We start from the raw sequence: 26,888 nt of genomic DNA, 5'->3' as shown, positions 1-26,888 counted from the left end.
AACCTCCGCCTCCTCCTTCAGCTCCTTCTCTGGGCCCAGGGCTGGGTTCTGTGTGGGGGGGAAGTGAACGATTAGCTGCATACTCTGCTCATACTATAGCTGAACAAAGGGACACACTTTACCTTTCTAACATCTTATGCACACATGACATTCGACCTCTGCGTTGGAGCGAGATGGTTGGGATCTTGGCCGAGAGTCCGTATGTTACAGCCCGCCTCAAATGGAGTTTAAAAGTAGTAAATAAGCACATTTACTTACAAAGTACATCAGAAGCACAAATCAAATCTGCAAAGTCACTAATTAGTCTGAGCGGGTCGTCCTCCAGTCAGATACGATCCCCGGCTCCTCCAGTCCATGTCGGCGTGTCCTTGGGCAAGGCACTTCATCCTGGCACCTTGATGTGGTGCTGAAGACACAGTCCACTGTCTTTGAATGGTTCACTCTCCCTCCTGACCTGAACGTTGGTATAACTGAGACATTGTGTGTGTGTGTGTGTGTGTGTGTTAAAGTGCACATCTTGGGCTGTATACATGCATGTTTCACATTAGCCGTGTTGTTGCACCAATACACAGGGAAACTGGTTGACTATGGTTTCTATTTACTACTATACTACAGAATTCATGAGGGATTTAACCAATATTTTTAGCGCTGCATTCATTTTAGTGACTGACAGGAAATGTTCATTCTGCAGGCGTGTTGTTCATATTCACACTGCTAGCGTATTAATCTCAGGGACATAAACTAGCATGTCAATCAATTAATTACGCTGCCAGCCTTTTAGAAGACTATACAGAGTACACAAAGGTATTACAGAGAGTACATGCACCCCATAGTCTTTACTTATTCTAGCTTGCTGGTAATAACATAACATCTACAAGCATGCACTGCATAACGTAGAGAAATAATTATTCGGCAAAGAAAACTTGAATTAGAGCTGTTCTCTCTTCTATTGATATATATATATATGTATGAATATATATATATATATATATGTATATATATTCATACAAGGGGACGTACAAGACAGTACGTCCCCTTGTGTCTTGTGACTGTTGCAATTTTTCTATGCTGCTGTCTTGGCCAGGCTTCCCTTGAAAAAGAGGTCATTGTATCTCAACGGGACCGACCTAGTTAAATAAAGGCTAATAAATAAATATATATATATATATATATTATATATATATAATATATATAGAGTACATACATATATATATATATACATATATATAATATACATATATATATATATATAGTACATACATATATATATATATATATTATATATACATACATACATACATACATACATACATACATACATACATACATATATATATATATATATATATATATATATATATATATGTATGTGTATATACATATGAAAGCTGAAGGGAGGAGAGACAGTAACGTGTCTGTCTGCTTCTGTCTCTGTAGAGAACCACCTCCCCCTTCTGGAGCGCCTGAAACATGGCTCAGTGAGTGACACACACACACACACACACACACACACACACACACACACACACACACACACACACAAAAATATAGAGATAATACCATTATTAGAACTACATTTGACGGCAAACTTGAAAATAGTTTGAAGAAAATTAGGAAAGACACACACACACACACTGGCAGACTATTTTAAATACTTGTTTTGCTTTTGTTAGAATAAATATCCCCAGCCACATATTTGAGAGGTAGAAAGCGAGGTCTAAAAGACAGCAGGACACACAAGGGGACGTACTGGTTGATAGACTGGTGTCCTGTCCCTCATGTGTACCCCGTGCTCATGTGCAGCGTCCAGAGGGTGCAGAAGAAGACCAGCACCATGTCCCTGACCATCTCCTCCTCCTCCTCCTCCTCCTCCACCGTCCTCGCCCAGAGACACTCCAGCCTGGTGCAGCCGCTGTGTGTCAGCCCTCAGAGGGTAACTGCCTCCCAGCTGGACTGAGCTTGCAGATGAAACAGTGGCTAGAAGTTATATTAAATATAATATGTTCCACTTCCAGACTCAGAGTCCCATCTACAATCAACAGTATTCAGGGAGTGGAGTGGCCCCTCTTATTGTCAAGGTAAAACACACTTTAATCTACGTGCACGTGCAACACTAATGCAACCCAGACCTTTACATATACCTGACATTAGCATAAGGCAAAAGTGATGAAGAAAATCCCAGAAATGTTTGTATGTCTTCCATGAAAGGTTACTGATCCCGGTGGTGTCCTCTAACCCCGGTCCTTCTCTCCCTCCTCTGCCAGAGCCTCCACGACGTGTCCACGGTGAAGGGTCAGCTGGTGGTCCTGGAGTGCAGGCTGAGGGGAACGCCGCCCCTGCAGGTCACGTGGTACAGAGAGGACGAGCAAGTGCTGGACTCGGACGATTTCAGGATACTGCGCAAGAGTGGGTGCCTATATTATTTTTTTTAAAGCAGTTTCTAAGATGAAAGTAAAGCTTGGGATTGTATCTGGTGATGAGGAATGACTTTCCCCTCTCTTCTTGTGTTCCCAGAGGCCAGCTCTGCATCAGTGCCAGGTACAGTACCGGTTCTATTCATGACTGTTAGCCAGGCTTGTGATGAAAGTTTACATGCTATTGCTTCATTTAAAGGGGTCCCATACCGAAGAGGGTCTAGCTCTGGTGTAAATCCATTGGAATGGCTTATGAGTTCATATTTCACCTCATAGTTCAGGTTTAGTGTTCAGAATTGCTGTCAGACAGGGGATGAAAAAAAAACTTGTGTTGTGGTGCAGAGGAGCTGTGCACACTGGTGATCACGGAGGCCTTCCCGGAGGACTCCGGCCTGTTCAAGTGCGTGGCCCTCAACTCCTTCGGCACGGCCTCCTGCTCGGCGCTCCTGGACGTCTACAATGGTGAGAGGGCTCATTCATACCGCGCTGTATAGTTCACCTGTTGAGCTGTGCACGGCAACGGAAGTGATCATCTCTGGCTCTGCCCGTCACGCAGACCTGGAGGAGCAGCTTGAGGTGGAGGCCGCTTGTCAACAGGAAGCGGCTTCTCCCCGGCAGCAACAGGAGGCGGAGAACCCACGGGACACTTCCTCCTTCGGAGAGGGCGACGAGGACTTTCCCTCTGAGCTGCCCGACTCCATGACCCTGCCCCCTCCCGAGTGGCCCGACAGCCCCGAGGAAGATAGCATGCCTATTGCAGAGTGAGTAGATGTGGTGCAGGCGTGTAAAATGCACACACACACACACACACACACTCACACACACACACACACACACACACTCACGACTCTGGTGTTCAGGCCCTCACCGGTGCATGATGTGGTGTTCCAAGTGACTCTACTGTTGTCTTGTTGTGGAGTACAAAAACAGTCTGCACTCAGGAATGACCTCTGACCTTGACTTGTTATTATAAAGCCACATTGAGGTCCTCGATTCTGAGTCCTTCCTTGTTGCAGGTATGGAAGAGGCCTCAAGTTCAGTAGAACTGTGGCTGAATCAAACATTGTTGGACAAGAGGGATGTGGAGCTAATACCTCACTGCATCTAAACCTTATTCTGATTATCATATCTGGATTATCTCTTGGTTGTTTTTAAATACATATAATCACTTTTCAAAGAAAGAAAAAATCACATTGTTATTATTCAATAGTTACTTGCAGACAGTCTTGCCCTCACTGAAAATGGTAAATGGTACCAGTATAGTGCTTTTCTAGCCTTCCGACCACTCAAAGCGCGTTCACACTACATGTGCTAACCTTTCATACACAAGAGGCACAGCTACGGGAGCAATTTGGGGTCAAGTGTCTTGCCCAAGGACATGGGCTAGCGGAGCCGGGGATCGAACCGCCGATCCTTTGACCGAACCCACGCTCACCACTGAACCACAGTCGCCCACACAAAGTATCATGTTAGTGTATAGTTTATTTATGTAGCCATTCATTCATTCTCACACTCCCTTTTGGCTACAATGTTCAGGGGAGGCACATGAAATGATGTTAACACGGTTGTAGTTGTTCTTTAACGCCACACGAGGTCGCTGTTGTATCATTCTAAAATGGAAAAAGAAGACAATTGTCAAGTTCATCCCTCTCTCTCTCGCACGAGACTACCTAATGCGAGCAAGTGGGATCTTAATAATAATAATGAGTGCACTATATTGATTAGGCGTAATAGTGAGAAGAATAGATAGTGCGTGTAGTGAATAATACTATCTGTATCCGGAACCACCGAGGTCGCTGAGATGCAGTTGCGATGACGCTGCTGAGTTTTTGCGGTGGGGGGGGGGGTGGGGGGAAGGAAATAAAGACCCGCGCGACCACCCGCGCGACACCCCGCAGCCTCTCTGCCTCGTGAGCGCGCGGCGCCACCTGTTCCAGTCGAGCCTCCCACTCTCCCAGCCCGGTGTTTTGGGTCCCTCTTCACGCGGGGAAGGTCCTCTCTCTGGAGCGCTGCACTTTACACGGAGAAGCGAGGTGAGAAGACAACCTGCCGGGAGCTGTAACCCCGGTACGGGCCACACGAGACGCGCTGTGTGTTCTTTCTGCTCCGTGTCGCGAGGAAAGCAATACGCGTGTGTTGTCCTGCCGGAAAGGTCACACTATGTTTAGAGCACTTGGAAAGTGAACTGCAGTCTATTTGGGGGCTTTGTGTCATCTGGCTGTTGGTGGTCCACCGCGCGAGGAGGACTCGCCGTTAACAACAAGGTCTCCTCGGTTCTTCTCCGACACATTTGTTGTTGTTGTTGTTGTTGTTGTTGTTGTTGTTGTTGTGAAAATAAGTTTTTTTAAAACCTCAAGTGGCAGTAAAATGGACGCCTGTTACTTCTCCACGTAACGTAACGTTACCTGCGCTGAAAGCCGACACTCACTGTCTCTCTTCGGGGCTCTGGAGCTGCTTCAGTCCGAGTCGTGAACGTGTATCTGTTTGTGTTTTTGTGAAAAGGAAATAGTAAAAACACTGAGGAGAGTTGGTTAGAGAGAAGTTAGTGATTAACAAGTCCGCCGGTGTGTGGTGCATTCACGTGCAGGCGTTTAATCAGACACTAGCTTTTTAATACAATGTTTTGGCAGTTTGCTTTTTTTTTTTTTAATTTCACCACAAAAAAAAAAAAAGAAGATAAGCTTGTGTGCCATATTCAAAACTCTACCACCAAAAGTGCATTAATATGACAGTACATGTTAAAATACCACAGGTGATACTCAATACCAGGTCCTATTTGATCTCTCTGCATCATTGGCGTTTGATTTAAGTTCAAGTGCGTGTTTAATGTTCACTGATCCGGGATCAGTGGTGTGAAAGGAGAATGTTTGGCTGAGTGTGTTGAGTCCAGAGCTGTGATCTCATCCCCAATGTGAAGTGCAGACATGGCGTCCGTGTCCTTCAGAAACCCCCCCTATCCTCAGTTCACTACAGTTAAGACTATGAGGTCACTTTCAGGCTCTCTGGCCAACATAAAGTTCATCTGATTGTTGTATTGATTTGATTATTATATGACGAAGATGAATTGGATTGTTCATAGGGGGGATTGGTTTGGATGTTGTCCCTACAGTGAAAATAATGATGTTCTGAGGAGAAGGTGTTGACTAGTTATAATTGTCGGGTAAACATTGTGTCAGTTGTGAAAACAAATAGTTCTGTCTGTTTGTTACTTCCAAGGAACTCTACCTCGTTGTTGCCCAAAATATGGTCGTAAAAAGCTCCAGATGATTCAACCTTAGTCTGTTTGTTGGAGAAAATGTATCCTTTTAAGAGTTTAGCCCTGGGAAATACAGAGAAAGTCAAATATCTTGATCTTTAAAAAAAATAAATCATGATCTTGAAATACAATCCATATGTGGCTCTGTTCTGGCTGAGTTGATGGTAACTTTCCGCTGTTGGCTACTGTTCTGCAACAGCCTAACAGAGTGTGTCTATACAATCCCAATCTACCTTTTGATGAAAATGAGTACCATCAGTCTGAATAATGTATCTCACTACAGCGTTGAAGTATTTTAAGTTTTTCTAAAAGTTGACCAGATTCGGTTTCAGCATTCACGTTGTTGCCTCTCCTGTTTTCGCTGGTCATACAAAGGCATATAGAACAGCTTAGCATTCTCCTACCCACAATGGTGTGTGTGTGCGTGTGGGTGTGCGTGTGTGTGTGTGTGTGTGTGTGTGTGTGTGTGTGGGATTGGGTAACCAGTAGAGCGTCTGCACCTGCCAGCTGATGTCCGAATTCCGAGACCAATATAGCTTCAGCCAGTTAATCATACAAATACACATACTGTATACCATCAGCATAATATCACAAACACACACAGACACTCTGCTCTCCCACACCAGAGATTAAATCACCCCAGTCCTTGAAAACCTCCACTGGCAAAGAATCCAGTTCAAGAGTCTCCTCATCACCTACAAAGCCCTTCATGACCCTGAACCCCTTCATACCTTTCTGACCTCCTGCACCGACACGGCCCCGCACACAACCTCAGACCCACCGACGCCAACCTCCTCACCCCCCTACTCTGTCCAAGCATCGACCTGGGGGAAGGGGGGGGGGGGGGACACAGGGTCTTCTCCATTGCTGCCGCTCTCTCTCTCCTCCACTCGCCTCTTTCAAAAACTTCACTCAAAACCTGTTTTTATTGTTTCTGTTTTTAACCGTGTAAAGTGCCTTTGAGTAACTTTTTTTTAAAGCTATACAAATAAAATGCGTTATTATTATTGTGGGAGTATTTAGAACAGAAAGTACAACACAAAGTGACACACACTATACTTGTCACTGACATGGTGTGATTCATAACAGCAGTCATTACATTCAGGTGTGACACTTCCATGACCCTGGTGTCCATGGGGTGATGGAACCGGCAACCCTTAGTGTCGTTGGTAACGCCTCTCCTCTCGCTGCTATGGCGTGTCCAAATGTCCAATGCATCAGCTTTGGCGTATGGTTCTGCTGATAAGTAACAAGGAAATTTCATTTCCGAAATGCCATAAATATGTTTCAGGTAATGTAGTTTTTAATTGTAAAATTTCCCGGTCAAATCTCCTCTTGGTCACGTTTCATAAATGATCAAATTTAATAGATTTTCATCAAACATTGTCTTAACATTATGTGTTTTAGATGTTAAAAACTATTAATATTGGCCAACATAAGCTCTGTGTCTGACTATAGTCTGTTGTAGATTTCCTTCTCTCTATTAGTTCGTTGGACATTTCAAATATTACTTTTGGCCACGCAACATTTTTGCTCATTATTTGCATGCGAGAGAATCCAAATTCTTGCTGCTTTGTCGAACATGTATCTATAAAGGCCACTCCCAGCTACACAGAGCATTTATTTTTACACATAATGCTTGAAATAAGGAAGGGACTTGCAAATGACAAGACCGTACCAAACTCTTTAGCTGTTGGTTGTATTTCAGTCTCTGGGTCAACTGATGCTGGCTTGGCCAACATGGTCTTGTGCCTTTTACCAGTAGAAGCGCAGGAAAACAGTGTGTGTAATTAAACGAGTGTGTGAGAGGGAGCGACGATAGAGGCTACTATTGTCATTACGCTGCTGCGTAGCCCAGACTACATGGTAGTCATGGGAACAGCATTCTTTCCTGGAGTAAAAGTAGGGGACCAGCCATGGTTGGTCTTACGGGAAAACAACTATTGAGTGGGCTGGAATGGGAGCAGAACTATTGATACGTCATACTCTCATTAGACGGTCCCAATTCTATAGTTAAAGTTACTTTTCAATGTCCCATTGCATCTGGCTCTAGGTGTCTCCCTTGCAATCGCTCAATTTTGACCCATTTGGGTTTTGCACTGTATTTAGGAACAACCCAACTGTTCGTCTCTTTTACTTTGATATTTTTGTTCCCAGTCTCTGTTTATTTCGGAAAATCTTAGGCTAAACAGAAAGTTTCAGTGATTTTCAGTCAAATATCTGCGAGAGACCTATTGCAGAAGATTGTTAACGTGCATCTGAGGGTCTTCGGATCTTGGTTTAATTTCTTCATAGTGCTGGTTTGAACTACCTGGAGATCAGGGGGAGTGTCGCAGGTCAAATTCTATTTAGCTTTAGGAACTCTGTCGGGGATTTTCATCACAGCTGTTTCCGTATCTCACCAAGGATGGTGAAATCCTCAGAATATTCAAAGCGGAAACTTTATATGGGAATGGACAGTGGGAAATAATGGGAGTAAAATGGTAATGTAGGGGTGATTTGTATTCACCATGCAGATAGAAACAAACCTACACCGTAACATAAGAAGATTGAAACAAACCTATACCATAACACAAGGAGATGGAAACAAACCGTATCATAACACAAGCAGATAGAAACAAACTGTATCATAACATAAGCAGATAGAAACAAACTGTATCATAACATAAGCAGATAGAAACAAACCGTATCATAACATAAGCAGATAGAAACAAACTGTATCATAACATAAGCAGATAGAAACAAACTGTATCATAACATAAGCAGATAGAAACAAACTGTATCATAACATAAGCAGATAGAAACAAACTGTATCATAACATAAGCAGATAGAAACAAACTGTATCATAACATAAGCAGATAGAAACAAACCGTATCATAACATAAGCAGATAGAAACAAACTGTATCATAACATAAGCAGATAGAAACAAACCGTATCATAACATAAGCAGATAGAAACAAACTGTATCATAACATAAGCAGATAGAAACTCACATTTGACCAGAACATTCTAATTGTAAACATTGTGAGAAGGCATCTTTCCATGGACAATACTATAGCTCTCCATGGACTTCCAGATGGCTGAGTAGATACAGTGTGTTAACATGAGTACTTCATCCAGGCTAAGGAGGCAAGCAGCAATGACATCAGATCTCCCTGACGCTCTGCTTGCTGCTCACCTTCATGTCTGTTTTTGTTAGTTTTCCAGAGCCTCAGCCGGCCAACCACTCCAAAGAAACCTTTGGTCGCAGCGAGGAGGAGCGAGGGGGCCAAAGGTCTCCAGGGGTCACTGTCCGAGCCTATACACCCAGCCCTCCACCTCCACCCTCACCACCACCACCACCAACCCAATTCGAGGAGAAAACCGAAGTGCCCAAGCTGTTCACCCCAATCAAGATCAGTGTCACTGTGAGAACCTTTCTTACACAAAGTCGTGTGCTCTCTGAAGAACCTTTTGCTACAGTTGTTAACAGCTGAAAGGTTCCTGAATGTCTTTTTGTTCATCACAAATGGCAGAATTCCAACCTTTATTCACTTTTTGTAAATGTGTGTGTGTGTTTCTTCTCCCTCCCAGTCCTCCCAGTCAGGTGGCAACAGCATGAACCTGTCCGATCTGCCTCACTTCACTCCCAGCGTCTTCCCCCCCAGCGCCTTCAACTATGAGCGACCACGGCATTTCATCCAATCGCAGCCAGCCTTTCAGGCACCCAGCTACGACAGCGTTCTGAAAGAGTCCCAGGAGCACCAAAACAACTCCCAGCAGAACCTCGCCAGTTCCCAAAGTAGTGCAATTGTTACGGAGAGGCAGAGTCGAGCTAAAATGGCATCCACGCAAAGTCAGTCTTTTTCTCAGACTCAGTCAGTGTCCAGGTCTTTGTCACAGACCCAGTCGCAGTTTCAGTCACAAAGCCTCAGTCAGAGCAAAACCCAGTCTGTCGCTCAGGTCCAGACCCAGGGCCAGGGCCAGGGCCAGACCCAGACCCAGGGCCAGGGCCAGGCCCACGCTAACGGCATGGGCAAGTCCTCCCCCTCCTCTTCAGGTCTCAGCTCTCCCATTTCCACCTCCTCTGCCGTGCCTCCTCAGTTCTCTACTAGCCCCATGCCAAGTCCTTCTGCCGCCATCATCCCGGTCTCCTTATCCTCTCTCCCCCGCACCACCATGCGTTCCACCATCACCCTCACCCCCAGCATCCCCAGTGCCACCGGCCTCGGCAGCGCCACCCTGCCGGCCAATCAGGACTCCATGTCGGCACCCGCCGCCTTCCTCTGCTCTGTGCTGCCCTCCCAGTCCGCCTTCTCCCCTTTTTCCTCCTCCAAGCTGTCGCCCAACTCCAACCTTCTCCACCTCTCCACCTCTCCCTCCCTCTCCCCCTCCCGATCCCCACCCTCCCCCTTGAGCCCTCTCCTCCCCATGAGGGCCCCCTCCTCTCATATCTCCCTCCCCCAGCAGCCTCTCCCAGTGTCACCATCCCTCCCTTGCTCCCCTCTCTCGCCCCCCTCCTCTCTGCAACAGCCCAACTCTCCTCACGGCCAGAACAGAGTACTTCCTGCTGTCGTCTCCTTGCCCGCCAGTTACAAGGGAGCGCCAGGCATGTGAGTCAACATGCATGTGTTTTTATAGAAAAGTGGACATTTCCCACACTTAAGAAAAACCTGGAGAGTCCCTCCAATTATACATTGTGGGGTCTTTTTTTATTTGTTATTTTGGAACCTCAGCTCCTATAATAATAATAAGTCAAAAATAAACTGTCGCCAAAATAGACAAATATGTCCCCATTAAAAACCCAAACGTTGGCCCCACATTAGCCCCTTATAGGGTCACTTTGTTAATCTTAGTTTTTTCTACTCCTGTACAGCATTTTGTGACCTTTTGTCTGTGGAAAATTCGATTATAAATAAACTTCACTTAATTACTTGCATCCATTTACATCATAAAACCAGGTGTTCTATTAAAAATCTAAATTGTACTTTGGACTATTTTCCACCAGATTGAGCCATTTGCTCATATTTGTCTGTTTTGCTTTGCTGGTGTAGTATGGAGCAGTGCCGTGTTTGATAAGATCAAAATCAATGGTGTTGCTAATAATAAATAATTAAATGGTTGGTTTTTTCACATCCAAACAGCAGTGGTATTATTTGCCGGAATCGGTTATATAAAAGCAAGCGTGGCAATCCGTTCATTGCAAGTCTCTGTATTAAATGCATTGAATAGCATCTATTAGTAAAACATGTTCATGCTTTCTTTCACAAATGAACCTGTTCGGTCGAGGGCTTATTTCCACAAGGGGTGGATGGATACCAGTTTGTTGCAGCATTAAAGTTCTTTAGTGTCTTTTCATTTAGCTCTGTTTTACCTTCTGTTTGTCCCTCTTTATCTCTCTCTCTCTACCCTCAGCCTTCCCAAGCCCGTTCTGAAGAAGTCTGTCGCTCCTCGGCCGTCTTCCTCTCGCTCCACAGATGAAGACATCCAGGGCTCCAAAGACGCCCTCATCCAGGATCTGGAAAAGAAGCTGCGCTCAAAGGAGGCCAGGAGGAGAAACAGCCAGGTGTGTGTGTGTGTGTGTGTGTCTATCAAAACAAACTACAGCACGCTCTCTACAGGCGTGACAAATGCCACATTAACAGTACACGGCTTTATTTTCAAACAGAAACTGTCCTATGAAGAGCGCATGGCTCGCAGGCTGCTGGGTCCAGACAACGCCAACGACATGTGTGACCAAGACAGTCTCTCAGACTCACAAGTGGACCAGGTACGACCACAACCCTTTTCCTTTAGCGAGTGGACTCCGTGATTACTCCAGAAAGCCTTCCATCTCACAGCGTGCGCAGACATTTATGTTGTCTCTGGTCCAAAGCCCATCAGCTTTCATTTAGCTATTAAGTAAAGACCACGCATCATTCCAGTCACTTGGGTTTGAATGGCTGCACAGGGAGTCCGCTCCCCTCTCAGGGCCTCCTGATGGGCTCCCCAAGCCAAAGTTGGAAAGGCCTGGCAGCATAACCAGCAGCCCCAGTGAGCTGTCTCTGGTCCTTTTTACCACGTGTGTGTGTGTGTGTGTGTGTGTGTGTGTGTGTGCAGGAAAGCCTCTCATCGCTCGTAGGGCTTCACACCATCTATTCGCTCTCTCTTGCACACACAACACAAACACACAGCATGTGCATGTACACACACAAACACACACACATTTGTCAGGCTATTTCTTGCCTGCTTTCTGGGAACGAGCCCCTTTCACTGGTGACAACAGGACTATTGTGTCAGCACACACACACACATACACACACACACACACACACACACACACACACACACACACTCACACACACACACACAGTCCTGGCATGTTGTCAAACTAAAACGATTGCTTTTCAAAGTTGAAACCTGTGATTACCTCTGCTTATGAGTGTTTTCTGTTACAGCCGGATTCACCACAAGGAAGACACACAGGTGGACTCTGGTAAATACATTTCATTTATGTTGCTCATAACATTTGAGTGGGCTGATGACCAGTGCTCTGTACATGCACTTTGCAGATTCAATCACAGAAGTATGTACATAGTGATCTCATATCTTTTGTTTTTAAATTTAAGTTTAAGTTTGATATCCCAAAAATAAATAACCCTTCCATTGACATGAAATGACTTCCCAATTATGTGTCACTAGTGTCTCTTGACATTCCTGAAACTAAAGTCTCAAAGTGAAATGCATTCAGTCCCGTCCACATGGCAGCTTGGTTCACCAAGAAGAAACTAGATTTAAAGGGACAGCGCAACCCCAAACTAAAAACACATATCTTTCCTCTTACCTGTGGTGATGTATATCAATCGAGGCTGTTTTGGCGTGAGTTGCTGATTGTTGAAGATCTGGGCAGCAACTCACGCCAAAGCAATCTCGATTGATTAATATCACGATGTTTAAAGGGACAGTCCCTTTAAAGCCAAACTATTGCACTGCAGAAGGAACCGCCCGTTGAAATACAACCCGAGCATGGAATGAATAATTTTGCAACATTACACCATTGTTATGGCAGCCTGTATTTACCTAATCTCCACATTGTGTTGTGCTATAAATATTCAGGAGGGATAAAAATGGCTCAAGTCCCTCCGTCAGTATCCATGCTGTCAGAGGACAGAGACGACACGCACACACACACACACACACACACACACACACACACACACACACACACACACACACACACACACACACACACACACACACACACACACACACACACACAAAAGCCTCCACATTGATGCCGATTGCTGTTCTGTCCCTCTGCCTGTAGGGGGAGGCGCCACACGGGGACAGATGAGAGGGGAAACGAGGGCTCAGCTATCCAGGAGAAGTGTTACGCCCCTCGCTTCCTGCAGACCCCTCCAGACCTCACGGTGGAGGAGGGACGCTTCTGTAGGATTGACTTCAAGGTGAATCTCTGACGCATTTTCAGGGTTTACCAGGGTTTACTGAAGCCTGAGTTACAACCAGCCTAGAGACTCCCTCATATAACTAATACCAAAAAGAAAACGATGCATTAATGGTGCGGTCATGTTCTCACTCCAGGTCAAAGGCCTCCCCACGCCAGACGTGTGCTGGTACCTGGACGGCAAAGCCATTCGTCCAGACGACTTCCATAAGATGCTGGTGTGTGAAAAGGGGATGCACTCGTTCCTCATAGAGATCGTCACGGTGCACCACGCCGGCGTCTACGAGTGTGTGGCCAGGAACCGAGCAGGGGAGGGCAGATTCAGCATGAGGCTGGATGTGCTAGGTAAAACATATCTTTGGGCTTTTTAAAAAAAAAGATTATTACATCATCAAAGTGCAGCCTAATGACGATCGGGATTGATTCTTGTATCGATGCCAGTCCTGCTTGGTAGAGTTTTCCTTCGAGGGGGAAGAGAATTTAACCCGCCGTGCTGTGCCCCCTCCTCTCTGCAGCCCAGGAGGCACTCCGTCCTCCCACCTTCGTCCAGAAGATGTCCAACTCCAGAGCTCTGGAGGGCGACACTGTTCGGCTAGAGTGCAAAGTGGACGCGTCCCCTCCTCCACAGCTCTTCTGGAAGAAAGATAAAGACATGCTGCGCATCGACCCCAACAGAATGAGGTACTTCATCTCACCCAAAGTCCTGCTTGACTGCACATGTCGTATCTTTCAAGCGGCAGTGATGTTGAAGAATGAGGATGAAGGAATCTCGGCGGACACTGTTCTTTCTGGTATAATAGAGTTTATTACAGAGAGGAATCACAGGTCAGGACGAGCGTCTAGAAACTTCTCAGCCAATTGTAAGTTCTGCTGGACAAAGGCAGGGGACGACGGCTATATAGGCCAGCCATCCCGCCCAAAATTTGAGATAACATCACACAGAAATCCCCCAACCTACACATATACCTTCTGGACACAGGGAGGAGTATCATATATCAAGATTTGGAGACAACATACCGTCATACAGGGACCTCTAACCCATACCCTCCGGACACATGAACAGAGCCTCCCTCCAACAGGTCAAAGGGCAAATATGTGGAACGGTATCTTTATAAGCCGATCTTCTAAGGAAGCGGAGAATATACCACACACATCTAAATGTTGCTGTCGTTGGCACTGTTAGCACTACGAGTGCCGTTAGCTTCGAGAAGCCGGGCTCAGTCGAAAGCAGTGTAGAGGCCGAAGATATTTGGAATGGAAGCAAACTATTTCAAGATTTACCTTTCTGCTCGTAGAACCAACCGGCTTCAGCAGTGGGGGCGGCAGCATCTCGTTAGCTAAGAGCTGCAGCTACTTCTAAAGATCATGTCAGTGTTCACAACTTGTTCCTCCTGCCAGAAGGAAGAGTCAAGAGTCCTGATGGCACGTCACAGCTATACTTTTAATAGAAAACTGCACCTATACAGTTTATCCAGGGTCTAGTTCCTACTGAACAATCTGCAAAATCCTCCTTATTGTTCCTCTACAGTCTAATAACTTGTGATGAAGTAGACGTTATTGTTCCTCTACAGTCTAATAACTTGTGATGAAGTAGACGTTATTGTTCCTCCAGTCTAATAACTTGTGATGAAGTAGACATTATTGTTCCTCTACAGTCTAACTTGTGATGAAGTAGACGTTATTGTTCCTCTACAGTCTAATAACTTGTGATGAAGTAGACATTATTGTTCCTCTACAGTCTAATAACTTGTGATGAACTTATTGTTCCTCTACAGTCTGTATCAGGACGGTTCAGGCCGCCAGTGCTTGCTGCTGGAGAGGCTGATGAAGTCTGATGCCGGATGGTACACTCTGTCCGCCATCAACGAAGCTGGCATGTCTACATGCAACGCCAGGCTGGACGTTGGCAGTAAGTAAATATGTGTGTGTGTGTGTGTGTGTGTGTGTGTGTGTGTTCTCTCTTGGATAGCTGAGCCCTTGTTTCCCCCCTCACCTGTCCCCGGGTGGCGCCTCCCCCTTCTGTAGATGACCCATCTCAGCTATCTTGTCACCATAGTAGCCACGGCTGTAAAGTCAAACAGCATATGGAGGACGCTGTGCGCTCCACTGACTCCAGCTCTCTCGTTAACTCGTTGGACAAACCTGATGAGCGCTCAGCTTTCCTGAGGAACACTGAAGCACTCACCGAGCGATAAGTATGGAGAGCATCCTCTAATGAGGAAATACACCACAGCTATAAGGTTCCTGCTCGATCACATGACACGCCAGCTGCTGTGTGGAGAGGGACCGACAAAGGTCCTGAGCTGGACTGTACCTCTGAACCAGGACCACATGTTTCTGTGGGTAGCGTTAAAAGGTGGTTTGATCTGAGCTCCCGTTCATTTTAAGATGCCTGTTTGTGCTTTGTTCTGTGTTTCATTTCTGTGACGTCATTGAGTATTTGTGCATCCTACGACTGATGACGGCCGTACAGTCTACCTATGAACCCCGAGTCCCTCCAGAGGACTTGTACACAGGTACTTCTGTGTGGGGGGGCTGTGGACCTCTCAAACGGGTGCTGGCTCCATGTCTGGCCGTCCCGTGCTGCAGGGTGCAGGGCAGAGAAGTTATTTTCAGACAGCTGGCATGACAGGAATTACGAGCCAGTTTTCCACCAGGAAGAGCGGTCGCTGCCGGCGGTGACAGCAGAAGAGTTTTTCCTTATTATTCATGTTGCCTAATTACCAGTTGTATATTGTTTGTTGTCGTCTCCCACAAATAAGCAATATCCTAGATTCAATTGGGTCTAAATATAAATAATAATAACAATACAAATAATACATCGAATTCATATAACAAAGTTATATATAAAATTAATAATAACAAAGCAGCGGTCACCGATGTGTACGTGTGACATTGATAAATACAAGCTGCATTTGAACTCACCCCTCCCCTCTTCCCCTGCAGCTCGCACAGCCCCGCCCATGAAAACGGCGCCCCCCGGCTCCAAGACGTTGAAGCTGCTGTCCTCTCTGAAGCACGTGCCCACCGTGACCGTGGAGCGGCCCGCCCAGCACACCGCCCCTCTGTACGAGAGTGAAGAGCTGTAGACCCCCCCCCCCCCCCTACTAAACCCAGTCACATCCTCAGATAACTATGGCACATCTCAGAAGTTTAAAGCCGGGCTGCAGCCTGGCTTTGCTGTCCTCCCCGGGGCAGATTGGGTACTAATCCTGCTTCGGTTCAGGAGGCCAATGCATGTCAGGGTACCGACATTGTGGTTCTATTATTGTACTATAGGTTCTATTATTGTACTATAAGTTCTACGCTTTTATTTACAATTCCTTGAACAAATTAAGTTTATTTTCAAGATTGCGGTCCATTTACAGCAAAACTCTCCTCCATAAACTCTGATATGGTGTTTGATCCTTTTCCTTCGTTATAAAAAGTTTCAATTTGTCTTCCTAATCAGCGCAAGCGAAGCCGTCCTCCTCCCAGTACATGTTTACGGGTTGAGGAGACAACAACAACACAACAACCTCAGTAGCTCCCCAGACAAACGTGTCCAGTCAGGTGCCTCGTGAAGTTAAAATAACACGCTGTCCATCTGCTGCCGTTTGTCACCGCTGTGTGTGGTTGAAGGCCCGTCTGGGTCCCGGGTATATGAATAGACCTGGATCCGGTGTGGCAGATCAGACCTGCTGCCTGCTGTACGCCGGACGACAGCACACAAGGTCACTTATTACCACTCAAAGGGGTTTCTCGCCCTCCTCCCCGTACGGTGCAAACTAGTGATGAGCCGGTCGGCGAGTGGGCTCCGATAATGCATACATTTGGTGGGTAACACATATTTCTGCAGATTGACTCGTTTTAAAAACCCGCTGACATCACTACTACCCACAGTCCAACACTGCAAACGTCTCCCGCTGCACTTTAACCCCGACGCCTGTCTGCCGTCTCACCCGGCATCCTCCTCCTCGGATGTCGCTCGCTGCTCCGATCCCCCGCTGTGGGACGCGTTCAGTGTGCGTTAAACTTGGTTTGATGTTCAGCGTACAAGAACGAACTGAAGTTCCTGGTGTCAAGGCTTGATGCTGGCCCCGTCAGAGGCGTCTCGTCGGAACGAGATCGTCACAGAGCAACAGGCCAAACTCTCCATCTGACCAGAGCCTTGAAGGGAAGCTTGATTAGCTCACCTTGAGAACTGGTTGTTGTTACACCGGGTGTTGGCATGCGACGGGACAGTGAGCTCATCGAGGGGAATCCCCTTTCACCACGTCCATAACATGAGGTCAAAAGATTCACTGACTCAGAACCAAAGGTTTCAAGACGAAGCACTTCTTCATTCAGTCTGGTTTTGGTGAGATAGGCCCTTTGCTCTGTAGCCATTTTAAACTGCATTGTGTGTGTGTGTGTGTTCTCTCTAAGTATTGTTTGGTGTGTAAGTTCTACATATCACTGGATGAATGAGGAATAAAGTCATGTGACCCTGACTTTGCCTCATAGTTGTTTTTTGATTATATATTTGTTGTCTTTCCTGAAAGATAAACCAGGTCCCAGATCAGATGCTTGACCTCGGGACGTGACCCTCGGTCCTGTAACTTTCTGCCACAAGAGGGCGCTGTTGCTCCATGCAGCCGCCAGTCAAAGGCCTTCATCGCTGTTTCCCTCCAGAAGCTGTTTGGAGAGAGAAATACAGACTGGGGCTGCATCCCGAGTCTTTAATTGGATTCCTGTTTCCCTCACTTGGGTCTTAGTCCCTCCCACCAGGGATACAAGGAGAGATGCAAGGAAACCATGCGAGGAAATGTGTTTTAGGAGAAATGAGATGTCTTTTCCTCGAAAGAGTTACGTGACGCAATGTCTGTTTCTGATGACTGCGGCTGCTGATCACATCTGGGTCAGATTATCCAGATTGATCAATGGACTGTCAGTCCCTCAAACAGGCCCCCCCTTCAGGTCTGGGAGCTGTGGTTCTTAAGGGATCAAGTCCCTATGAGGGTCTGGGGTGGGACCCAAATTTAGGCCGATCAGTCCAAATATTTATTTATTTTTAAACAAGTCAGATTAAAAAAAAAAATCGATATATGAATATATCTTTCATGACCACAAAATCAAAATATTTGGATCACCCTTGCATTTGTTTTTTCAATCTCATTTTATTAAAATGAGGAACCAATCAAAACAGTAACACATAAAACAACATGCATAAATCAAACGACAGAAATTGAAACAAGACAAACAAGTCTACTAATACTACTTATAAAAGCATGCATAAATCAACTAATTACATATAAGATTAAACATCTTTTTTTTTTTTAGATACAACATCATTGATGAATCATTTGTACTGTATTTTTATCGGATGGGCTAGTGGGCGAGCTGGTTATTGTACAGCCTGTGCAGCACCTGCTGGGCTGCAGCCCGCCGAGCTTCTTCCAGCATGGTGGTGGGCGAGGGTCCGGGGAAGATCATGACCAGCCCTTTAAAGGCTGTGGTGATCCCGGAGATGCACACCTTGTAGGTAAAGTAGAGGAATCCATCAGGCCCCGAGTGGCTGTAGCATATCTCATAGAGCGGCGGGCCGACGGCGGTCGCCTCACACAGCTCACGCAGGAGCGCCGCGGGGGATGGCGAGGGCGCCGTGGACACGAGGTGCCTCTGGGAGGAAGAGGTGGAGGAACTGGGAGGGTACTGGGGGACAGTGGGTCCTCCCACTGCCCTGCAGAAACCCAGGGGGACGGGTGGAGGGCGGGCCATGCGAGGGGGCAGAGCCGAGGGCTGCGAGTGACGCGGGGGCTTCAGGGGGGACGGCAGGAGGCTCTTTGACGGCTTGTGTGGAGACAGCTGCTCGTCCAAGCTGGGCTTCACGGTGGACTGCCATTTGATGGAGATGTTCAATGCAAACTGCTTCTTGAATGCTGGACACAAGAAGAGGAGACGTACAGCAGTAAGGATAAAGAAGCTGAAGATCACTCGTCTTTATTTCTCAAAGCAAATTTAACACAAAAAGTGGTTTTCTCAGTAAGAAGAAATAGATAATTACCCAAAGTAAACACCTCCAAGGGGGTAATATCCAAGGTGCAGATAAGGGTCAGATTATGCAACAAAATGACGACTGTCCAATCAAAAGTGGCAAAAGTAAAGGTTACAACTGGCTACAATGAGAAGTGTGATGGTCAGAATACTAAGGCTGTGTTGGCAAGCAGCTCACCATACGCTGCGCATCGCGGTCACAATACAGTATTTTTAAAAACATGAAAATGTAAATAGAGCTGAAAATACAACTTGCTCAGCGGACAAACAAAAAGGTATTTGTATTGCTCAGCAGCAAACCTAAAATAAAGGGCATATTGTATTCTCATTGTGTCATTGAACACTTATTAAAATGCACTTGACACAACTTAATTTCAAAATCAAATACATACTGTATTGTTTTCTTATTGTTTCACTGACCACTCAACTTACATGTAGACCCCATAACCATATGAAATAAAATGCATATTGCTTGTGAGACGCCATCTTGTGATTCTGTCTCTGGCCCTGAGCCCTTCTGAGACTACATCATGATAACAATCACACCAATGTTCATGAGATGACGTCACTCTCTGCAAAAAGGAGTCCGGCAGTGCAAACCATAACATCAAGCTCGAACAATTCACCTCTACAGTGGGTCAGGTCTTATCTGGGTGGTGGATGATAAATGGAACCATGCCGGTTCCCCTACACAGATGACTCAGCTCCCTCTCAACGTGATGAATTACAAGCAGAAAAAATAGTATATTGTTAGAAGAAAATCTCTAGTTTCTCCATTTTGGCAAAACGGAGTTAAAAAGCGCAACATTTCTGCAAAGAGTGTTTCAGGTCATCTCCCGAGTCCGAATCCCGAAAGAGATTCTGACGGACCAGGGCACCTCGTTCATGTCAAGAACACTGAGAACTTTACGGGTTACTGGGCATCAAATCTATTCGGACCAGTGTGTACCACCCACAGACAGACAGCGTCTGAATAAGACTTTGAAGTCCATGATCCGTAAATGTATTAATGATACGAATTAAGATGAACGGAATTGGGAAAAATGGCTTGATTCTCTCTTGTCCCCCAGGCCTCCACGGATTTCCTCCCTCTGAGCCACTGTTCGGCAGGAAATCACAGCAGTAAAAGTGAGATCCAGTACGTCCTGGATCTGCGAGCAAAGCTCCACACACTGGGTATGATGCCACGTGATAATTTGCTCCAGACCCAGGAGCGTCAACAGCGGCTGTACAACAGAGGAGGCTGAGCCGATTCACACCGGGGGAGAAGGTACTTTGTTGCTTCCTTCTTCCAGCTCTAAACTCCTCGCCAAGTGGCAAGGGCCCTTTGTGGTCACACGGCGGGTGGGGGATGTCGACTGAGGTGGTGTGTTCTTAAAGGGGCGGAGCTACACAGATCTACCACCTCAACCTCCTAAAAGCATGAATGATGTTTCTTTCGACCCTGCATGTAACCAAAGGCTACTGGCAGGTTCTAGGGGAAAGACGGGCTTGTACCAATTCACCACACTTCCCTTTGGGTTGTTCGGCCTCATGGACCGGGTGCTGCGTCCGCACGCTGCAAATGCTGCCGCCTACCTAGATGATGTGATCATCCACAGCACCACCTGGGCGGAGCATGTGCAGCGGGTGGGTGTGGTGCTTGAGTCCCTGAGGCAGGCGGGGCTGACTGCCAACCCGGGGAAGTGTGCAGTTGGACGGAGGGAGGTTCGGTATATGGGGTCCACTTGGGCGTCGGGCAGGTGGACAAGACTGCTGTCATCGTCGCCTGCCCGCGGCCCAAGAGTAAGAAGGAGGCGAGGCGGTCCTAGACAGACCTGACCCAGTAATGTGCTTCAGATCCGGTCCAGAAGAGTCATTACGAAGAGCATTCGGACCCCACGTCAAGTGTGTAACCCCGACACATTAAGCCAGCTTTGTTTCCGTTCTCCTTCCCCGATAAAACAAACAGAGGCTCAAGGTACGTGGCACTCTTTAGCTTTTGATAAAAAACAGCGGAGGACGGGTGGTTAAATTGTGCTCATGTGTGTACTTCTTCATTCACTCTCTAGCTCTCTCTCCCTCCCTCCATCCCTCTCTCTCCCTGAATCAGGACACAATTAAAAGAACAGACGCATGAAAACATATTAATTAGTAATCCTAAATATTTAACACATGAAAATGAACAGCACAAACTAACATAAATAAGTGATTTGTATGTCAGAATCCGTTCTACGGCTGCAGGGAGTACGCTGGAGGAGGAAAACTATTATTAAACTACTCATTTATGTGTTTTTGAGAGGGAAAGATTAATTTCTCTAATCTGAATTTAGAGTTTTCTCCACGTAATTCTGGTGCCAGCAGCTGCAACTGAAAGTGTGAGACATCCTGGTAATGTTATTATACAGTTGGGCACAACTACGTCCAGTGGAGCATTTCAGTATTTATGGGTCCCACATGGCCAGAGCTAGAAAGACACATCCATAAAAATAAAATAAAAAGAGACTCACAAAAATAGTATCAAGTCCACTTATTGACTTCTTGCATCTGCATATCATACATCATTGACACCAAATAGGACTATTTAAAGATATACACTGATGTGTGAGCCCATCTCCATCAACATACCTTCCACCAGCACCTTCTTGGCCATAGAAGCAGCGTGGTGGGATGAGAAGGCCACGATAGCAGACACCCCCTCGATACCAGGCCCGGCCTTCAGGGACACTCTCTCCACTCCGTCGGCCATTACACGCAGCACCTGCAGACAATAACCCAAACCGAACGTGTATTCACAGAGCAGTAACCACCACCTACATGGGTCCAGTTCAACACAAGAAGCCAGTGGAGAGCTCAGAGCACGTTTTCTCTTTTACACAGTCCAGACAGTATACTGCTAAGAAGTTAGAATAACTCAAACTAATAAAGAAAGGCACACCAAAAACAACCAACAGTGCCAGTTTCCATATAGGCCAGGAGTCACGAAAGGTGGTCCAGATCCGACCCAGACACCGTTGTATCTGGACCTATAACTGATCAATAATTGAGAATTATTAATGTTGCAAAGCGCTTACATTGTAACCGCCGCAGCTTTTCCAGCCTTTACGGCACTCGTTCAGCGGTCCAGGAAACACACCGACCAATTACACGCATTGTAAATCACATCACGTGAGCTACTCAGCCAATCAGATATGCGTATTCTGTTATACACAAACAGAACGCGAGTGAGAGATGTTATTCCACATGTTGTTCTCCAACAAGAGAAATGTGGACAAACCAGAGCCTTCAACCAGACTCTATGTTCATTCTTCCCAAAGGCAGTTTTAAACTAGTGTTCAGAGAACGTGACGATGATTAAAAGCAGCAATGAGAAGCTACGAGACAAAGCTCAACTCTTTGGAGGAAACTCACCGCCTCACATCCCAAATGAAGCAACAGGAAAATAAACGATATAAGAGCCCAATATGATCAGAATCCTGACGCATTCATTCACCGTCCAACAATAATGTCAAAAGAGAGAACAGAGCTGCAACAAGTGGTTTCAATAACAGATACGTATTGCTAATATAGCGTACACTTAAACTGATATGGATTTTGGTGGACCTTTCTTTTGGTGGATAAAATACTTTGATGCTGCAGCTGCTTTAAAGAGGGAACACACCAGTAAGTAAATCAGAGTCTCGCCTGGAGGTGGTGACTTCAGGTCTTTATGGCAGATGGTCCACACATATATTTCTATGACAAAGACAAGCCACAGAGCCGTTGTACCTTCAGTAGGTCCTCCTGCCTGGTGATGGCCGGCAGGTCTCCGATACAGAGGTGTCTCTTCTCCGTGCTGCGGCGGACGCTGAGGCGGAAGTCGGGCTCCAGCATGTGACCGTGCAGCAGCCGGATGGCTTCGTTAGCCGCGGCGGGCGAGTCGTATTTGCCGTAGGCGAAGCCGCGATTCTGGCCGCTAAAGTTCATCATGAGCCGGAACTCCCAGAGGGGCCCAACAGAGCTGAACAGGGGGATCAGCAGATCCTCGTAGGTGTCCCGAGGGATCTGGCTGATGAAGACCTCACAGCGGGCTCCTGGGGTGGGCCCATACCACACTGACGGCACAACGGAGAGGACAGGGAGTTGGTGCCTGATTATTAGATACGTTCATCATGTTGGATGAATAATGCAAACACACGTATATAATTATATCAAATATGATAACAGCTAATTTATTGGAGTGTCCTGGAAACAGGAATGACCAAACACACACACACGCGCACGCAGATCTGGTTTGAGGGAGTGTCGTTCCCAGAAGGGCTGATGATTATGATCATCTGATCTTACCATGATGGTCAGATCATGAACATATTACTACGCTGAAGCCCCTCTCAACACGGTGGTCAACTGGTCTCTGCTCCTTATTGAGCCCAAACAGTTCATGAGCACAAAGGTGTCCTTAATAAACAAAGACTGGTTCAGAACGCCATCTTGTGGAGACACCCAGCAATTAAAGACCGGGCATGACATGTTTGCGTCTCTCAGCGTCTCCAAGGAGATAAGGCAGCACGGCTCACCCTCGGGGGGTCCTCCGTACTTCCTCTGGCCATTAATTTGAGTCAGCTTTGTATTGGTCGATTTCAGCCAAGTCTCCAGCGCCTGCACCCGCTCCAGGTTCAGCACCTGAAGGGGGGGGATTATAGATTATAGCTATTATAGATGATAGCTAACAACAGTTCGGTCATGAAGGGAGACATCTGCCCGGTTCTTGGACATTTGTTACTGTGCAACAGCTTAAATATTGCTTGTTTTCCTCCAGTTGTCTAGAACTTATTATTACACCGTTTCTCACTGGGTGAATTGAGCTGTCGATGTTTTTAGAAATCTGGTGACAAAACACACTTACATTATTTACCCTTATGGACCATAAACAGACAGATTATGGCATGGCTTCATTTCCAGGAGCACATTAGGCTACTGAAGATGGCCAATATCAGTACAAATGATCAGGACAACAACGACTGCTGCTGTTCATTATCTCAGGAGTAATAGTGTCGAATCCATCACAATATAGTCCATCTCAACTGGGGCTAGGAACAGATATTATATTATCTGCAACAGGCACTCGGTTATTTAACAAGCGTTAGATAAGCTCCATTGTTAGTTATTTTATCGCTGGAGCCAAGATATCAAAGGACAACTACACTTGTTAGTTTAAGTGTAATAAAAAACTTTATTACTGAATAAATACACCTGTTCGGCAAGCATAAACCTGCTGCCGCTATGTTTTACACACACATGGATTCCCCTTTAGTATTGGGTATCAGATTTTTACATCAGTAATGTTTACAGGCTGCGCTTTGTCCACAAATCCCTGAGACTGGAGCTGAAAACCCCCTTTGAGTGGATCCAGAAGATCCAGTTCTCGTCTTGATCCAGTACAAGTGCATCTTAGCTCAACTCAAACGAAAGCCGTCTGTATCAAATTGTTAAACTGAGTTGGCGCTTCTTAAAACAATTGGAAAGTTTTTGTAAACTTCTGCAGAACCCGCAGGGAAACATCATTTAGTTCCATTTAAAAAACAATTCCATTCTAACCATGTTTCTGAAGTCATCATTTTTTTATATCATGCGAATAAAATTAAAATATACATCTAATTAAAAACTGATAGGAGTATCAATAACGAGAATGAAACCCTAACGACCCTAATCTAATTATTGCAGAACCTCTGGAGAGGGGTATTATCATCACTTCATAAGGAAACCTATCCTTCTGCGAAAAACACATGTCTGACTTTGTCAACATGAATTAAATATAGCCTTCATAAAAACAATGTTTTTAATTAAACGGAGAGAAACAGCCCTGTATTGTGTGCTGGCCTCATGACCCAGTGAGCTCAGCACCCCTCAGTGCTGCTGTGGAAAACACCTCTAAAATGTACAGCTCACTAGTTTCACTGTTAATGGGTCAATTCATCCTTTATGGGTACATTTACAACTTGTATCAATTTATTCCACAGCACAACAAAATACCAATAAGTAGTCACCAGTAAGATAATATTAAAACGCCACAATAAAGAACAGTTTAATGAAGTCGGATAAGCATTTGGACATTTTGAGAAAGTGTTTATATATATATATATATATATATATATATATATATTCACATTTAGAAGAAATGTGGACCACAGCCGAATAGTTTGAAACTAAATGAGTCAGAGCTATCTTTAAAACTTCCTCAGTTAATTACTTAGGTGAAAACAAGTTTTATTTCAACTTTCTTTTTCTGAAATGTCGTTTAAACATGTCAATGAGGTATTATCTGATGCTAACTTTTGGTAAAATAAGGATAATATCTACAGACGCAAATAGATAAATATATATATTTATTTATTTGGATATTTTCGTTCCACTAGTCTAAAATAAGACAAGTTAAGGAGCCAAAACAGCCACCCATCCAAAACTATTTAACTCCGGTTCAGATCCAGAGGCCCGTTTAAATATCTCCAACACAACGGTTTACTTTGGAAGAAAGAGTGTCCTTTCTAGAAGAATAAACAAAACGTGTGAAAAAAAATAAATTAACTCGTCTTTTTAATCAAAGTAACGAGCCGCAGGTGGGGCTCGACCAGGGGGCGGTGGAACCACAGCAAAACAATGGTTCCCGTAAGGAAGCCGGGCCAAACAAGTGACCTCACCGAGCACCAGAGCCGCGAGGCCGCGTTGACAAAGTAGCCAAGTGTGGCCGCGTGTTGAACAACAAGCTCGCTGAGCGCCAAACGCTCCACGGTTCAGGCGAATCAAAGGCCAATGGCTCGCGCCGACAACAGCTAGTTTCCGCTCAACGAAAGAAAAGGGGGCACGGGCCAACTTTCTATTTCCTCTTAACATGCCGCTTTCCTGTTTACTTTATCAGCGGCCACATTTCAAAAAACAATAAAATAAGCAACGCACGTAAAGGAAAGTGAACCACTTACCTGGCTCTGCTTGCTGTCCATCGTCTCCGCCGGTGTTGTGCTCGCTCGGACCGTGACGCCACTCTGTAGCGCCCCCTCCCCCCACCCGCAGACCACTATTGGCCAGCAAATTACACTTGACGCCGCGCCGCCTTCGCGGTCAGCTCGTGCCGTAGGCCACCTCCTCGCGACGTTGGGAATACTGGTTGGACACGCGCAGTCACTTCAAATATTAGCAACGGAAACAACACGACAGGAAATGGGTCGACTCTGACACACTGGCCTCAATGAGACCAACCGGTGGAAAGGTGTCAGTGTGATAGAAATGTCTTCCATAAAACCGTAACACAAACACACGCCGTGACAAACAGCTGGTGGGAAAACAAGCACTTTAGCAAGTCAAGTCAAGATTTGTAAGTAGTATTGTAGTTTTGCTTTATTGGATTTAAAACTATGGTCATCTTGAGAAACTAGGAAGAGAACGCCATTAGAATATTGGAATAGTTTGTTTGATAAATATCTTTCCAAGGTAGGTCTGTGTTGTTGCATTAGTGAAATATATAAATCCACAGAGGACATTGCTACACAAGTGATTGCAGCAGGAAGTCCCACAAGTGGTTTCTCCGTCATGTATGGAACAATAACCAGTTATGTATCATTCTGTAGGATCCTGAAGATGTGCACTCCCTTTACATGAATGGAAATAGTGGACTGGAAAAAGAGAATCGGTTGCTTAATGGAAAAAGCTTGAAAGTGGATTATATATATATACATCCTGCATAATAATAACCCATAATACACCAAGAGCCACTGTAGCAAAGTGAAAATAGATCTAAAAGCCTGTTTACGGTGTGGGGGATATGG

The 26,888-nt window shown here is 45.7% G+C and overlaps 2 protein-coding genes across 2 annotated transcripts; one reads left to right on the top strand and one right to left on the bottom strand.

The window, feature by feature from the left end:
- Positions 1 to 4,308: 4,308 nt before the first annotated feature.
- myot (myotilin) lies at positions 4,309 to 16,184 on the top strand. The gene is made up of 11 exons (XM_034544150.1): positions 4,309 to 4,447; positions 8,872 to 9,079; positions 9,246 to 10,264; positions 11,067 to 11,217; positions 11,320 to 11,421; positions 12,089 to 12,126; positions 12,958 to 13,096; positions 13,233 to 13,440; positions 13,611 to 13,776; positions 14,871 to 15,004; positions 16,042 to 16,184. The coding sequence occupies exons 3-11, from the start codon at positions 9,270 to 9,272 to the stop codon at positions 16,182 to 16,184; spliced, it is 2,076 nt and encodes a 691-aa protein (XP_034400041.1). The 5' UTR covers positions 4,309 to 4,447; positions 8,872 to 9,079; positions 9,246 to 9,269.
- Positions 16,185 to 18,444: 2,260 nt separating this feature from the next.
- Positions 18,445 to 26,113, bottom strand: dnd1 (DND microRNA-mediated repression inhibitor 1). Its single transcript, XM_034543711.1, has 5 exons — positions 26,046 to 26,113; positions 23,646 to 23,751; positions 22,858 to 23,183; positions 21,718 to 21,850; positions 18,445 to 18,995 (listed from the first exon to the last, which is right to left on the bottom strand). The coding sequence occupies exons 1-5, from the start codon at positions 26,064 to 26,066 to the stop codon at positions 18,445 to 18,447; spliced, it is 1,137 nt and encodes a 378-aa protein (XP_034399602.1). The 5' UTR covers positions 26,067 to 26,113.
- Positions 26,114 to 26,888: the final 775 nt, after the last annotated feature.

This window comes from Cyclopterus lumpus, chromosome 10 (assembly GCF_009769545.1).
Source record: "Cyclopterus lumpus isolate fCycLum1 chromosome 10, fCycLum1.pri, whole genome shotgun sequence".
NCBI classification, from domain to species: domain Eukaryota; kingdom Metazoa; phylum Chordata; class Actinopteri; order Perciformes; family Cyclopteridae; genus Cyclopterus; species Cyclopterus lumpus.
The sequence above is the reverse complement of the archived record's forward strand: the minus strand, read 5'-3'. Positions and strand labels throughout refer to the sequence as shown.